The 16,725-nt window shown below is 41.1% G+C and overlaps 1 protein-coding gene across 2 annotated transcripts in view; it reads left to right on the top strand.

The window, feature by feature from the left end:
• fam53b (family with sequence similarity 53 member B) overlaps window positions 1-16,725 on the top strand; it is a 40,418-nt gene that overhangs the window by 10,240 nt on the left and 13,453 nt on the right. Inside the window, exons 2-4 of one of the 2 annotated variants that reach the window (XM_088635137.1) lie at window positions 3,330-3,581; window positions 5,142-5,193; window positions 11,157-11,917. In XM_088635137.1, the coding sequence (XP_088491263.1) occupies window positions 3,489-3,581; window positions 5,142-5,193; window positions 11,157-11,917 (906 nt within the window). In that variant the 5' untranslated portion in view covers window positions 3,330-3,488. Of the gene's footprint in view, window positions 1-3,329; window positions 3,582-5,138; window positions 5,194-11,156; window positions 11,918-16,725 lie in introns of both variants that reach the window. The other variant, XM_088635136.1, reaches the window with a different exon arrangement.

Genomic DNA, 16,725 nt, shown 5'->3' on the forward strand with positions numbered 1-16,725 from the left:
TGGGGATTTGGCTATTGATAATGTAATGTGGTGCATTGAATACTACAGGAAAACAAATCATATAAATATTATAAGACAATAATTACATTAATTATAAGATTATTATTATTATTATTATTATTATTATTATTATTATTATTAATGACTTCACATGGAAGCTCCTATCAAATAAAATAAAAAAAAAGTCCATGTACTTCTACCCTCTTGGGTCAATTAAACAAATCGATAGCCTTAAGCTTCTTTATTTTAGTGGACAGGTGTCTCTTGTTGGGTAGTTAGGCACCCACAAGAGAGCTGTGTACATTGAATTAACCTGACTTGCTCTAGCATCAGTACTTAGAGTCCAAGAAAATTAAGAAAATCTGGCACATTCTGATGCTGAAAGAAAAGGAAAACTCAATGAGAACCATAGCACAGAAACTTCAGTTTATTCCAAAGTCAACTATTTGGAATATATTGAAGAAGAAAGAAACCACAGGTATAATTACCAATCAGCCAAAATTGAAACAGCTGCATTTGATGTAAGAAAATTTATCAGAACTGTCAAATAAAACCGTAAAACAACTGTCGGTGAAATCACCAACGCCCTCCAGAGTGCAGGGGTGAAGGTATCAAAATTCAAAGTTTGCTGAACACTGAAACAGCAGAATTGCAAAGATTACACCGCAAGATGTAAACTTCATCAGAACCAGGAATCCGATGTGAAATACAAAGGTGTGTCAGGAGAGTTTTGGAATAATGTTTTATGGACAGATAAAACCAGGATGAAGCTTTACCAAAGCGATGGAAAGGTTAAAGTTTGGAGAAAGAAAGGAACTGCAGATGTTCCAAAGAACACTACCTCATCTGTGAAGTATTATGGAGTTAGTGTTACAGCCTGGTCATTCATGGCTGCCTCTGAGACTGGCTCACTCATCTTTTCTGAGGATGTAACTAAGGATGGAAGCAGAATCAATTCTGATGTTTTCAGAAACATTTTGTCTGTAAGTTTGTTTCTTTCCATGGAAAGTTTTTTCATAAGTCTTTGGCGGTGCTTCACTGTGAAGTATGATAATGACCCAAAACATAATGCCAATGCAACCAGAGTACATTAGAAGAAAACAGTGAAAAAACTAGATGATCCTTTCCTATCCTTGGGGTTACCCCAAAACAAATTGTACTGTACATAACAGTATATTGTACTTAATTAATCTTATGATCACAAGTACAAATTGCTTGACTGTAGAGCAACAATAAGTTTTGACTTTGCTGTGTCCATACTTTTTAAGGGCACTGTATTGTGTGTGCTTTCTAGTGTATGTGGATTTAGAGTAAGTGCAGTGCCTATAGAAAGTCTACACCCCCCTTGGACCTTTTCACTTTTATTGTGTTACAGCATGGAACTATGATGTATTTAACTGAGAATTTTTGCCACTCATCAACACAAAGTACTCTGTAATGTCAAAGTGAAAAAATAAATCCAGACATTTTACTAAATTAATTAAAAATAAAAACCAGATAATAATTGAATGCGTAAGTATTCTTCCCCTCCCTTTGACACACCTAAATTACCTCTGAAGTAACCAACTCTCTTCTCCAAGTCACATAATTACTTGACTGGAGTCCACCTGTTTGCAGTTGAGGTGTTTCACATGATTTCAGAATAAATACACCTGTGTCTGGGAGCTTCCCCACTTAGTGTCTTTCCAAGGAAACACTACACCATGAAGACCAAGGAACATTCCAAGCAGGTCTGAGACAAGGTTCTTGAAAAACACCAGTCAGGGCAAGAAAATTTCCTAAGCATTGAATATACCTCGAAGAACAGTGAAGTCCATCATTAAAAAGGTGAGAAAATATGGAACAATGGTGAATCTGCCCAGAACTGTCTGTCCTCCAAAACTGAGTGTTCGGGCAAGAAGAGCTGTAGTAAGGGAGGCCACCAAGAGGCCTACGGCAACTCTAAAGGAGTTACAGTCCTCCATGACAGAGATGGTAGAAACTGTAGATGAGACAATAATAGCATGCATGCTTCATAAATCTGGCTTGTACAGAAGGGTGGCGAGAAGAAAGCCTTTGTTGGAAAAAACTCATATCACATCTAGGCTGGAGTTTGCCCAAAGGCATGTGAGACTCAACAATTTGGAGGAATATTCTATGCTCTGATGAGACCAAAATGTAACTTTATGTTTGGCGCAAACCTAACACAGCACATCACACTGAGCACACCATCCCTACAGTGAAGCATGGTGGTGGCAGTATCATGCTTTGGGGATGTTTCTCTGCAGCAGGGACTGGAAAACTCATTGCGATAGAAGGAAAAATGGATGGAGCTCGGTACAGAAAAATCCTGGAGGAAAATGAGCTGCAATCCGCAAGAGCACTGAGACTTGGAAGATGATTCATTTTCCAACAGGTCAATGACCCGAAACATTCAGCAAAAGCCACACTGGAGTGGCTTAAAACCAAAAAGGTTAATGTCCTGGAGTGGCCCAATCAAAGCCCAGACCAACTGAGCATGTGTGAAGTGACATACAAATTGCTGTTCACAAAAGGTCCCCATCCAACTTGATGGAGCTTGAGCAATTTTGCTGAGACGAATGGGCAAAAATTCCAGTGTCAAGATGTGCAACACTGATAGAGACTTACCTAAAGAGACTCACAGCTGTAATTGCTGCCAAAGGTGGTCTTATCAAGTATTAACTCTTGGGGGGGGGGGGGGGGATACTTATTCATTCAATTATTTTCTATTTTTTATTTTTAATTTATTAAAATGTCGGGATTTTGTTTTTCACTTTGACATTATAGAGTACTTTGTTGATGAGTGGCAAAAATGTTCAGTTAAATACGTCCGGGTTCCATGCTGTAACGCAATACAACGTAAAAAAGTCCAAGGGGGGGTGTAGACTTTCTATAGGCACTGTATGTGGGTGTTTAAGGTGTGACCTACCAGTATACGGACTTCACATGCATCACTTGTTATGCTTGTTATTTTATCTATATTAGTATGAGAGAATGTGGTTGCTTGACTGCTTGCGTTTGGGAGCATAAACAAAGTATAAGTTTTCTTTTTTCCATATCTGGTGCCCTTACTTCCAGGGTACCAGAGATGGAGGGTGTTAAACTTGAAGTGTGCTGGGCCTCCTTCTCAGTGTGTGTGGCAGCAGCGTCACACCCAAAGCTGGAGTTTTTCCCTTGGTGATACTGTAACAAAATGCTGTGTAAAGGTCACTGGGAAATGGAGCTGCAGGGTGTCTGCAGCCTGTAGTTTTGCTGCTCTGTCTTTAGTTTATGACGTGGGAAACAAAGCTCTTCACAGCCTCACAGGGTGTCTGTCTTTGTTTGCACAGGGAGTGAAGGAGCTGCAGAGGACATTCCAGTAGGATCGGCGGGACTTTGGCTGATGGGACACGAGCCCCTTTGCCTAGCCGGAAGACTAGTTTTGAAGAGCCACCGGTAAAGATGACTTCCGAACACCTTGGTGTGCACTGGAACAGGCTCGGGCAAAGATGTGCATTACCATGGTGATCATTCACCCAAAAACACTGGAAAAGAAGAAGGGTGTCGATGATGTAACCTGCAAGGCATCAGACTCGGAGCTGGTAAGAGATAACTAAATGTAAGCAGTACAATGTGTTAAATGCCAAATTGTAGATTTCTAATGTTGAAAACTTAGTTGCTAAGTCAAGTGTTTTCATTTCTTTTCTTAAGGTGCATGTTGTAGGACTAATTTTAGTAATATTTATAAGATGCACTGACTGATCAATAACTTCTGATTTTGGGAATAAAACTGTAAATCACACTTTGGACATTATGCACCATAATGTAGTTTTGATTAGGAATAAAATGTAGCGTAATATGTGGCTCATACAGATCATGCTGATTAAAGTTACATTTACTTGCTCTTAATAAAATCTTGAAAACAGAAGAATTTCAGAAAATATATTTCTTATGTAACTGAACTGCGAAAGAATCCATGAAGTGGTAGGTCGACAAGAAACTGTACGAAGTCTGTGCTTCTTAGTATCACTAGTCTTCGTACCTGGCAAGCAAAAATTCAGCTTAATTTCATCCTCTTCATGTGACAACCAGACCACCACAAATACAGCTCTCTTCACTGAGCAGTTAATAAACAAATGAAAGTTAAAGGTAAACTAGTGAATTCCTAATGTATTAAGAGCAATGCTAGTGTTTCGGTTCAGTGTGAATACGCATGTTACAAACAAGAGAAAGCTGTTTGACCCATTTAGCACTTTTGGTAGCTGGTAGTTACTTGATCTGACGATTCGGATCCGAAGCCCACTGGTTTATCAATGTTGATGAGGGTTGTGAATAGTCTACAGTGAAGTTAGCTTGTCATTATAGGCTGACTTAGTTCTGTTAGGCAGAATTAGGACTGAAATAAAAACTCAACACAAATATGGAGATGATTAAACAAGTTGCTATGTTCCTGTTTTTTTAATTGCTAGGAATGTCAGAAGTGGTAGCTTAATGAATGTTAACAGGACAAAGAATAATTATGAGGGTGTGGTTAAAGAACTGTAACTTTTCAGTTTCAGTATGCGAACCGATTCTGTTATCTGCCAAACAGTTTTATCTGAAAGAACTAATATATGAATGATTCAAAGCAGAATTAACTCTTATTAAAATCCTTATTCACTGACTAGGACAGTATTAATAGCTATGGTAAATGAATATAATGCAGTGGAATTTTATATAGATACTATTTTGAGTGTCCTTTTACATCATAATGTCATAATTATCTTGAAAACACTTGTACTGCTGGGCAGACCTTTGGAAACAACATAAAACAAATGCATATACAGTGGTTATATATACTTGTGAATTGTATAGATTTAATATTTAGTTCTATGCACATAATAGTTTTGAATTTTTGGTTTTAAAAAATGTTTATTCATGACCTGCAAACATTAAGTACAGTTGTTTTTCCTCTTTTTTGAAAAAAAAAGCTTAACTTTTTTGTTGATTCAGTGAGAGATCAGCAGTATTGCAGGGCTTTTCCCTTTTAATTATCTCTCTGGTTAATGATGTGTTTCTGTCAGCTGCCCCTGTGCAGCCCGAGACATACTGTACTGTAGTGTAGGCTTGTGCAATAGGGTAGATATTCTGGTTTTAAGAGCTGCTCTGGTGATTCACAGCAGAAGCCTCAGAAGATGAGCAAAGGGACGGCTCTCTACGCTTGCGGAGTTGTGGGTAAGTGGAAAAAGACCATTCACCTCTGTCTCCCTCTATAAAACAGGGATGGAATTAAAAACCTATTGCTTAGCAATCTGACCCCTTTCAATTTTACACACTGCAACTATACCAATCATGATTCTTTTGAGGCTAATTTGTATTTACTCCATTTCTTTTAGTCTACATTTACTCTAAAAGGGGAAAAAATGGAAAACTAAAAGGACATGCAATGTGGAATAGGAATATAACCCTTTTACTACAGTATCTCTCTCCTCATATATATTTTTTTGTATAGTTTATACTGTGCACCTGGCTTTATGCTACAATGCTCATTGAGCTCCTGGGAATTAACTATAATTAAGCTTTTGTTACTTCCTTCAACAGTTTATTTTTTGCAAATGTCAAGAGTCACCTGGAACCCCGCTGAATGTATAGTGACAGCAGTCATCTTTTCACACCTCATCTTAGCACTAGCACAGGAAGACACAGTCGTTAAAAAGATTGTTCCTACTGATGAGTCTCACCATTTAGTAATTGTGTTGTAACAGTTTAATGTGAGTAAAACCTTTTTTTACAGCGGGAGCTCTGCATGAGAATGAAGGACACTGGTAAAGGAATTTCTCTGTTGTTCTCTTGAATATTAGCATTTGGCGATTGTTTAAAATCTTTTTGTATAAGGTGGAATGTTAGGCTAAATGGTTTAAAAATCTTACAAGTGAAGCATCAGGAAAATAAGTATTTTTCATATACCAAATAATTCAAAATTGAATCCCTTTCAAATAATTCCTTCTCGATCTCGCTGGCATTCCTAAAGTATGTTCCATGAAGGAAAAGGACAGGCAGTCGCTCAGTTCATCCGTTGAGTTGAAATGAAAGATGTGGCTGTTTCATAAATGGGGGGGGTGTATATATTTCAAAATGTGAACATCATTTCAATTTTCTGTGTAGGAAAACAAAACCAATACCACTGCCAAAACGGTTATTATATAACGGTCTCAAAACAATTAATCTGGCTAACAAAAGAACAAAGAAAAAAAAAATTAGAAAAGCATTCTTTGGACTTGAGTTGAACCAAGATGGGCACATGCGAGCCCATAGAAAATCAATAGGGGTTTGTGTGCCTGTGCTGTTGCGCACTGGCACACTTGTTGGCTGATGGCACTAGACTGACAGTGGTAGGTGTTTTTCAGAGTGTTATTGTTTTCTGTCATACCCACGGAGAGTGCATTGTTGGGATTCTAGGTCTGGTTTTTGGAACGCTCCTTTCTTTATGCGTGTGAAATAAGGGAAGATGAGGCTGTTGCTGTCTGAGGCCTGGCACACATGCTCTGTTTGAAGTGCACTGCAGCCTCTCCCCCAGTAATTAGAGCCTTTACCTGTCTTCCAAGCACGAGGAGGTGCAGCAGTTGAGCTGCTGCTTGATCCCTTTGTTCCTGTTTTCCCCGTCCACAGAGCCAAGGCAGCTGGACACTGGAGGTCCCCTGTGTCTCGGTCTTTCATTGTATCCCTCCAGGAGCGCTGGTTCAGGCATGGCTGTCTGCATGAGATAAACATCTCCAGAACTTACAAAGTGGAAATTCACCTGTTGGCGTCGGAATAATAGAAGCATTTCATACCACTAAAACAAACACTCTTGTTTAAAAGAAAGGGAACCTCATGCACTGTCCTGGTTGTAGATAAAATCTTGACTATTTTCAGTGCCTCTGCATTTTTCATTCCCATTAAGTAACTATTATAAGCATTGAACCTTTCAGAGGTAAAGAATACCACTCTAAATTACAGTGTAATCAGAACGGTAATGCTATTTAATATGTATATAAATACATTGGGTGTTATTATGTGCTCTGAGAGCACCCGTTGTATAAACTCACACGTAATGGGTGGTTTTAGCAAGGTGATGTAAGACTAGCTAGGAAATCCTGATTTTACAGAAACAAAGGTTTGACATTGGCAGCAGTTTTATAGCTTACTATAGAAGCTATGAGGCTAAAAAAAGATACTGGAACACAGGCACAGGGCCTGCTCCTGTTCCAGGGATTAATCTGCATTTAAGATACAGATCAGCAGTACATTTCACTAAATTCAAGAAGAGTCTGCTAGATGGCAACTTGTTAGATGAACAAGCAGGCATGTTCCCCACTTGAGGACTGAGACATCATGCAGATAAGCTGTAGAAGATAAAGCACATTGCTAGCACTACACCTTATGTTTTCAGGATCACTGACAAAATGATACTTGCCCCTCAGGAATAATGGGGTTCTAGACAGTAAATAGTTTATCTGTCCTAAAGCTTCTGATGAGAATGTTGGCTTAATGGAATTGTAGGAAATTGCCTTTCATATGATCTGTTGACAGTGACATCTTATACAGTATGTAGTTAAGCAGGACTTAAGCAGCAGCTGTTTCAATTACATTTGAATACTTTATTCATTATCAATGGTGAAATTTAAGCAGCAAGCTGTGCAACATGCAACACATTTCACATAAAGTGGTAACAAACATAGTATTGCAACATTTCTAAGAAAAGAAAAACAGCAGAAGCTCCTTAAAATGATTATGAAAGTAACAAAGTTCATGTGCTTTGCATTGACTGTGTCCTATACTGCAGAATAATATAATAATCAGATCATACTTTCTGAAAGTATTAAATTACATGTACATTTGCAGAGGGGCTCTATCCAATAGAGATCATATCTATAAAACTTTCTTACACTCATTGTTTGTGAGCCTGGTGACCTCTGGAACAAAGCAAAATTATCTTTTATTCGTCTTGCACTGTGGACAGCAAACATATCTTCCTGGAATCAAAAGATCAGCCTGATGAAGGATGTGAAATGGCTCTTCACTGATGGCACAGATCTTCCTTGGGCTCTGCCGGGCATACAGCTGTGCCAGAGGTTTTACAGGCTTACCAAAGATTTCAGAGCTGAGGTTCACTACCTGCAGAAACCGGTTCTTGTCTTTTTGATTGAGTGTAGTGAAGCAACAGATAAAAGAAAAAGGTTTAAATATTTTCATTAGAGTATACATTCTCTAGAGCTATACATTCTTAAAATAGCTATAGAATTCTTTTAAGGACTTCAAAGGAACTCCGTTTTCTCAAACCATATTAGCACTGCTGGGATTTCTTCACAATGACATCAGTGTTCTCTGTAGACATAAGTTTATCATCAAACACAGTGCCCAGGTATTTGTACTGAGAACTATACCAATGAACTCACCATGGATTGTTGTGGGAATGATATTGCTTTGTTTTTTAAATCAACAGTCATTTCTTTGGTTTTTGACACAATCATCCATAGGTATGAAATACAGTATCACACCAGGTGATGAATTTGTTCAGAATAGGTTAATGTGTTTGTCCGGGCTCTGAGAGGAGAGAGACTAATACCATCATCAGCAAAGCTGATGATATAGTAATTTTCATAGGTACTCCGACAGTCATCAGTATAAGCTAAAGAGGAGGGTAGAAAGAAGGCAGCCTTGTGGTGAGCCAGTAGAAGTACAATCAGGGTTGGATGCCAAGTCATTAATTTGTACATTTTGGGTACTATTGGTCAGAAAAATAATAATCCACATGATAATCTGTTGATCTAATTTGAAATATGCTATACTTTTTTCAACCAAAAAGTGATGCCGCATTATATTAAAGGCTGATGAAAAATCAGCAAAGAGAAGTCTAACTGAAGAATTTTTCCACTGTACATGTTTGTAAATAACATCTAGTAGAAAAGGACGGCAAGCAAACTGAAGGGGGTGAAGATCTGACTCTGTTGCAGCCACACTGTGTGACTTGACTAATTTTTCAAGAGTCTTCATTATTAATGGAGTCAGGGCTATTGGCCTCAAGTCATAAAGAGCTTTAGGTCTGTTTTTCTTAGGAACAGGTACAACTGTAGAGTGCCTCTGAACAGCTGGAACAGTAACTGTATCTAAAGAGAGCTGGAATAGGTTTTGAAACACTCCACTCAGTTCTTCAGCGCAATGCTTTAGTGTTCTGCTCCATCAGGACCTGCTGCTTTGTTAACCTGGATCTTTTAAAAATAGATTGCAACCCTACAAGTTGATATTTGTAGTATTTTTCTTGGAGTTGAGAGGAGAAATTATACTTTTCAAAACAAGTAAAAAAACGTATTTAACTTGACAGGTAAGGTCTCTCCACTACTTCTAACCACTTGGATGAATTTGCAGCCCTCATTAATGTTGACTGCAGCCATTGTTTTAATGTCCTTCCAGGAAGTGTGGAGATTGCATTGCTTACATTTCTCCTCTGTTTTTATAGATAACTTTTGCTTGCCCTTTTGCATGTTTAACTTTATTTATTTGTTTTCTTTCCTTAAGTGTTCCTTAGTAAAACAGGAAATTTCTTTAACAACACAGAAAGTAATGTATGAACCTATGAGAGTATCCCAATTAGTGCCGTTTTCACAACTGCCTCTGTATGCTTGACTCCTGGCTTGTAGGCAGGAGCAAGCAGGATGGTATTATGATCAGCAGTACCCAGGCCAGGCATAGAGAATGACCGATATGCTCCACGGAGAGATCCATAGCATCTGTCAAGGATTTCTTTATGGCATGTATCACAGTTGACATACTGGTGATATGGTGAACCACTTTCCAGCAAGCAATGATTAAAATCCTCTAAAATAAACTTAGGGGCTTCAGCAGAGACGGAATCCATTATATTAATAAGATTGGCATTGATGTACTCAGCTGCCTTGTTTGTATTGGTGGGAGGAGGGGTATACACTAACACAAAAAAAAATTGCAGGAATTCATGAGGTAAATGTAATGGGTGGAGAAAAGCTCTCTATCTCTCACACAATTACAGATTTACACCTCCTTTGATTAACTCAAGAGACAGACCCCGCCCTTTGTCTCCTGACTAGTACTGTCTTTCACGGTCACAAGTCCTGATCGGTGACCTGGGTCTTTAGCCACGTCTCTTTAAAGGCAAGGGTAGATGCATCTCCATACTCTTGTTGATAAGTGACATTCGCTTGCAGTTCATTTTAGTTTATTCTTCAATGAGTGTACGTTGCCTAATATCACAGACATTAGAGGCCTTCTTTTTGTCTCAACCCTTCCTTCTTTCATCTTTTCTTCTTACTTCTTTCTTTGGTGTATCAATAGACCAAAGTACGTTTCTCTGGGTTGTAATTCCAAAGGTATATTAAAATATATTTAAAACTTATATAGGTATTAAAAATTAAAACGTGTGTTTTCCTAGACTGATAAATTGCATCACAAACACAAAGAACACAAAATAACAAAAAGAAAAAAATTTGCACTCGCAAGCCACCAGGTCACTTCAGAAGAGGCGAGCTTTTCTACGTTACAGCAGCGCTCATAGGTGGTTTGGACTGTAAGGAGATGTGATTGGTACTTGAGTTGCCACACTTACAAAGTTTCTTGTTGTGTCGAGCTGCACAGAGCTCTAGGCTTGGTGATCTAGCAGATGTTGCAGTCATTCCTGATATTCCTCAGTTCTGCAGCCCTCTGAGGTCATGGCTGCCTGCCACTAACCAGGAGCAGCTATTTCTGGCTTCTTTGTCTTGCTGGCCTGACCTCAGCCTCCACTTAGCAGACGTTTGTTATGAAATCAAGTGTAAGACCTTCAGAGACAAGTTCAGTCCGGTTTCCCTTTTGTTATTGTTTTTTTTTTTGGGAGGGGGAAATAAAAAAAGGACTCTGTAACGATATGGGCAGCGTATGATAATGGAAAAAACGTACAACCCTGTGCATGCAGTGGAATTTTCACTTAAGTGGAAAGCTTTTTCTTATACCTCTGAAGACTAGAATTTGGGTTCAATTCACTGATCCCCACAGGTCTTTGTGAAATAACGGTGAGTAAGCTGCCCACTCTGTTAAATTAATTCGATGGGCAGTGGGCCCTCAGTCTGCCCCCAGTGAAAAATTTAGCTCGTTATCTCCAGCAGCATGTCCCCTACTGGTCTTGACAGGCTCTGTGCTTATTTCAGAGAGCGACGGCTGGCGGGACCTGGGCCGGGGCTGTGCCTTCCAGAAGGACCCCGGGGGTGCCAGCCTGGAGTGCCTGTGGGGCGTGCTGCCGGGTCCGTACCAGGGCAGCCGGGGCTGGGTGAAAGAGGCGGGCGCAGCCAGTGCCATCACTAACCTGATCCGGGACCTGAGCCTGAGCGACGCCAAGGGCAGCCCGTCCGCCGCGCCGCCCAGCAAGCGCCAGTGCCGCTCCTTGTCCTTCTCGGACGAGCTGAGTGTGTGCCGGCCGGCGTGGCGGCCGCAGGGCTCGCGGGTCTGGACGGCGGTGGAGAAGCGGCGGTGCCACAGCGGGGGGAGTGTTCAGCGCGGCCCCTGCACCCTCCCGGGGTATCCCGCCATCCAGCGCAGCTCCAGCTTCAGTCTGCCGGCCCGCTCCAACGCCTTCCCCCAGCACACGGCCTGCCTCCCCATCGCTGGTTTCCAGCCCTCCCCCCCCTCCTCCTCCTCCTCCTCCAGCGAGGCAACTGGGGATTCGGCTGCTGGGCCGCGGCCTCTGTCCCTCTCCCATGAACAGATCTGCCTCCCCGAGCCGCGCGGGCCCTCTGCTGACAGCTCCCCCGATTCAACGCCCGAGCTGGGGCGCCGTGCAGGTCCCGGGGGCCTGTCCAGGAGCCGCTCGCAGCCGTGCGTCCTGAACGAAAAGAAGATCGGCGTGAAGCGCAGGAGGCCGGAGGAGGCTCCAGAGCAGAGGCCCTCCCTCGACCTTGCCAAGATGACTCAGGTAGGCATCTGATGGCACAAAAGACACCTCAAGTTTGAAAATCTGATCAGTTCTCAGTCTGAACAAGGGTTAATTCTGATCAGTGACATTACATAGACGAGAATGTAACAAGAAAAAAGCTCTGATTAAAAATAGCCATATCCAGTGGCACAATGAATGGATTCAGTGTACAAAGAGGAATTTAACCAAAGGTGATACTCAGAAGGATACAGTTTTAAAGCTTTTTGCTCTTGCAAAAAGAGGCAATTTGCATACACTGTCCTGTACATGTAGAGTAGGCTTCAAGTGCAGGAGGGTAAGAGGAGACACTTTTTGGGACTGGATTCTCGCAGGTGTCCCCTCTGGTCTGATCAGTCTTGGGTCCCTCCCAAACAAACAGATGTTCCACCCTGGGCTGAGCTGTGTCTTGCTGTTAAATCTCATCTGTTGTCTAACTAACGAGCATTTGGCTCATCTTGTGCATGACTGAAACTGGATGAAGCCAAGAGTGTACATTAAACATTAACCATTAACCATTAACCTGCCCTATTGCCTTTCCTTATGAGGTGTTGTAACATCTCAGTGTAGATATACTATATGACAGTATTCCATGACATCGGTTTTTGACTTTGCAACAAAAAGGTTAAATACATAAAGATCTGGCATTGGCACAACTTTATATCTATATCAAAACGTCCTTTGAAATTACTCCTTTCACTTATGAGCGCAGCCTTTTTTGCTTGAGTTTATAATGGTGAAACTTAATATGGGTAAATTAGGCTTTCTGGGTCATTGCTTAGGACTCCAGGATAAACAACCCAGCCTCCACATGAGTAATAAAAGCAAACTAAAGACCATTCCACCTGCTTAGACAGGACTAAACTGGTATAGAATGTCATGTCGGGGAATTTCTTCTGGATTAAACAAGAGCTGAAAGCAAGGCTGTGTAGTCCTGGTCCTGGAGGGCCGGTGGGTGTTCAGAGACTTGTTGAAGGAGAAGCACCTGCAGAGTTGGAAGAAGTTGTTAAATTGTTAATTAATGAGCTGATGTAGTTCATGAAGAGTCGAGTTGAAATGAAAACCCACAGGTATGTCACCCATCCAAGACTTTAAACCCCTCAATGTTATTCTTGGTGACTCTATCAATCAAGAATATGTGAATTTCAAAAACAAATAAGAGGATTAGACATTATTCACCCATTTCTTCATTGCAAAATCAATGTTTATTGCCTAAGGCACAAATAGGCAGGGTGGTGCTCTGCTGTTTTCAGATGGTCTCCATTTAGGACAGATGGACTCAGATAAGCTTCTCCTATTGCCTCTGCCTTACCCTCTCTCACACCCTGGCCTGACCTGCACAGGGAACTTCTCTGCACGGGGAACTTGCTCCAGTAGTTAACGAGAGTCCCCCGACTTCCAAGAGTCTGGTTTGCTTTCTGTTTCACCAGTCATTTTTGATAAAGCTCTAGAGGCTTGAGTCTGCAGTAGAGTCACAATCCTCCAGCATTTAACAAACTAAAAACTTTTTAGCAATGAAAAAGACTTACTTCCCAGATGTTTTTCATTTTTGTTGCTTTGTTAAATACCAACAACTAAACCTGCAAACAAGGGAAAGTGTGTTTTATTTTTAAGTATACAGTCAGTCCTCTGCAGTTACTTAAACTTTAATTAATCCTATTGCATAAAAAGTTTGTGTTATATGTTTGTTTAATTCTGTTCAATGTATTGTTAATGGGAAGTGCATTATTGTTTTGCTTTGGCAATATCTGGCAGCTTTCATGAATGTTTTCCACTTTGGATGTACTAATCTATTTGAAAACAACTGCACATGCATCAAGACAGAGTTGTGCTACCTGCATATGTAGACACAAGCACGTACACACTTAACCCGCTAGCCACATGCTCTCGACAACACGGACACGTGGTTGGAAATTCCGATCTGCAGCGCGCTGAGTGGTGAAGGTTCAAATCTTGCTGACAGTCTTGGGGTCAAACTCAAGGTCGGAATAGTGCTTTGGTGATAAAACGTCCAGCGGAAAGGGGATCCTGTATTTAAATGTGGAAATGCAGGTCTGGCTGCTGCTGTCATACGACGAAAGAGAAAGTCAAGTCAGCCTGGCGGCCGCGAGAACTTGCAGCTTGTGGTTGGCAACCGATGAGGTTTGTGAGGTGCTCGAAGAGTCCAGTCAGCCTGCAAGGCTAAAGATGAAAGCAGATCCGAAAGGCAGGGCAGTGCATTTACAGTGCAGTGATTGATTTTGTATTCATAATGCTCAAAAGGTACCTGTTTTGTTTTTAAAGAGGTGTTTGCTGCAGACCTTAGTACCAGAATGTCACCAGCATAAAAAGGATGGCATTGTGTTAACTACAAGTTCTTCTTACTTTTGTATTTAAAAATGCATTGCTTTCTCTCTAGAAGATATTTCAATGACTTGTTGCATAACTGCTACAAAGTCTGTTCAAAAATGTCTTTCACGCTTGCTGTTTGATTCAAGTTAGTCTTGCAACAGTCCGTTGAGTCGTAAACCTACACATCTGCCTCCACGGAGTTCACACACTTACTAACATCCTGAGTAGTTGGTTTCTTCCTCCTCGCACGTACACACACTCATGCGCACGCACATACCCAGAGATGTTGTCTGTTTCTTTTCATAGACTGTTTTTCATGCAGTCCACTTGCACTTTCGCTATTCAAAGTGGTTGAGCTAATTATTACATTCACCGGTATAAAGCCAGATTAGCGACCTGTTGGATTTTAACTGTCAAAAACTGAGGTAAAATGACTTCTACAACCTCGGGATCCATTGGAATAGATTTTATTTGCTTTATGTTGATTACTGTGTAACAACACTGATATCTGATCATGACAACACTCTGTTCCTTTAAAATACATTCTCCTTAATCTCAGCTCGAGGACCAGCACAAGCTGGGAGTCCTGAGGCTGGAAGTCTGTAAATGAGCTGAAAATTCAACGGCAGTTTCAATTAGAACTAATTTAGACACTAAAAACATGGAAATAGTCCAGAATTTGAAGCGGTTTGCTTTACCTTAATTAGATTGCATAGCACATGCTAGGGATCTTTCTGTCAATGTCTTAATTTCTAATTCCTGTACTTTTTGTCTGTCTTGCTGTGAAAATATAGAAAAAAGCTAAATTTAGGGTAGCTGATCTTGTAAGAGGTTCAGAGTTCATTATGTTCTCTGGTTTGGCCCTGTAGGATCTATCTTATGTTCTGTTTTTATTTTCAACAAACCTTTTATACTAGCATGTCTTTTCACATGTTCACATGTGACTATATACTAGCATGTCTGCTCACGTGTAATTTGTAAAAGGCTTGTGTTTTTTTTTACTGTATCGGTTTTACTGAGGCACACCTTTTAATGTCAGTTTGGAAAGTTGTTTTTTTTAAAGCTAGAAATTAACTAGCGTATCGCAAGGACATGGAAGGGGTTCTAGTTCTAAGCTATTAAATATCATTTTGCTGGCTGGGACTCAGGGGTCACAAGAGGTGGGTAATTTCCCTCTCCCTGATGCTTCATTCCAGGAATAGTGGGCATCCCTCTCATTGCAGCCCTGTGTGTGCCTGCTCTCTGGGAGTGGAGGGGAACATGCCTTGACTTGTATCCAGCAGATCAGCTCTGAGTCCTGCACTGGCCAGCCTGCTCAGTGTCAGGGAGAGGTTAACCAAACTCTCAATGTTAGTATGTACTCACTGTTCAAGTGCTTTACATGGGATTTTGCTCATATTTATTAAGCTCTGAGTGTACAGGTAGATTATTTAAGGGTTTTATTAATTGAAATAGAATATTCATGCAAAATTGAATTTTGGTGTATGCTTGTGACTCCTGTGCTCACTGTTCCCTAGGCAGTGAGAAAGAACTATGTGCTTTAGAATATGTCTATGTGTTCTTGGCAGGGCCTGTCAAAGATATTTCTTTAATTCTGCTGCCTGATTTCTCCAAGCAGCTGTCAACTCCCCAGCTGGGACAAACCCTATAGTCCTACTTTAACTTGGGTGAATAAGGGGGGTGGGGGGTTGTGGAGGAAAAAATGAAGTAAACAAAAAGAAATTAGAAACTGCAAGCACTAGGAATTCTCCCCCAGAACTCTTGCCTTTAAGACACAGAACTGTAATGTGAAGCACATTCAGAATGCTGACATGTGGCGTAGATATTGCCTGGGGATTCCAAGGTAAAACCGAGCGCCAGCCTTCAGTTCTTGAAGCATTGTGAGACGCTGACGTGCTGCTATGATGATGCAGCCAGGGGAAAGTGGAAGATTAGATGCAGAAGGAAAGAAGAGTAGACGAGTAGAAGTGATGTCGGGAGTGATTGATGGAAAGGTGTTGAGGAATGGGATGTGGACGCACGGCCATAGCAGTTAGTGGGAATTCTGTGATCTCCTGCTGATCCTCTAGAAAGCAACACCAGTTTCTAATTTGATGGGGTTTTTTTCTCAAAACCATTCCCTTTGTCTGCCACCTTCTGAGCTTGCTCTCCATTTCTGCATGTCTGTGTGGAGCCACAGCCTGTTCTCCTGCAGCTGGGAAGGGAGGCGCAGTACAGTTCCCAGAATCGGTCCAGGGATGGTGGTGGTGGTGGTGGGGTTTGAGGAACAGCAACAACACTTGGGGGGTCATGAACTACAGTTGTCCTGAGTCCCCAGCACTTGGGTGTAACAAGGTTAGCCACAGAGGATGGCCGCTTACCCTCATGCTTGTGTTCTTCAGAAGGGACTCACATGTCTTGCATGCATTTTGTGCTCTTGGTCAGTTTTAGGGAACAAAGGAACAGGAACAATGTCAGTATTGGTAGCTATGTGCTGACAT

Source organism: Lepisosteus platostomus, chromosome 6, assembly GCF_059453375.1.
Source record: "Lepisosteus platostomus isolate fLepPlt1 chromosome 6, fLepPlt1.hap1, whole genome shotgun sequence".
Classification (NCBI taxonomy): domain Eukaryota; kingdom Metazoa; phylum Chordata; class Actinopteri; order Semionotiformes; family Lepisosteidae; genus Lepisosteus; species Lepisosteus platostomus.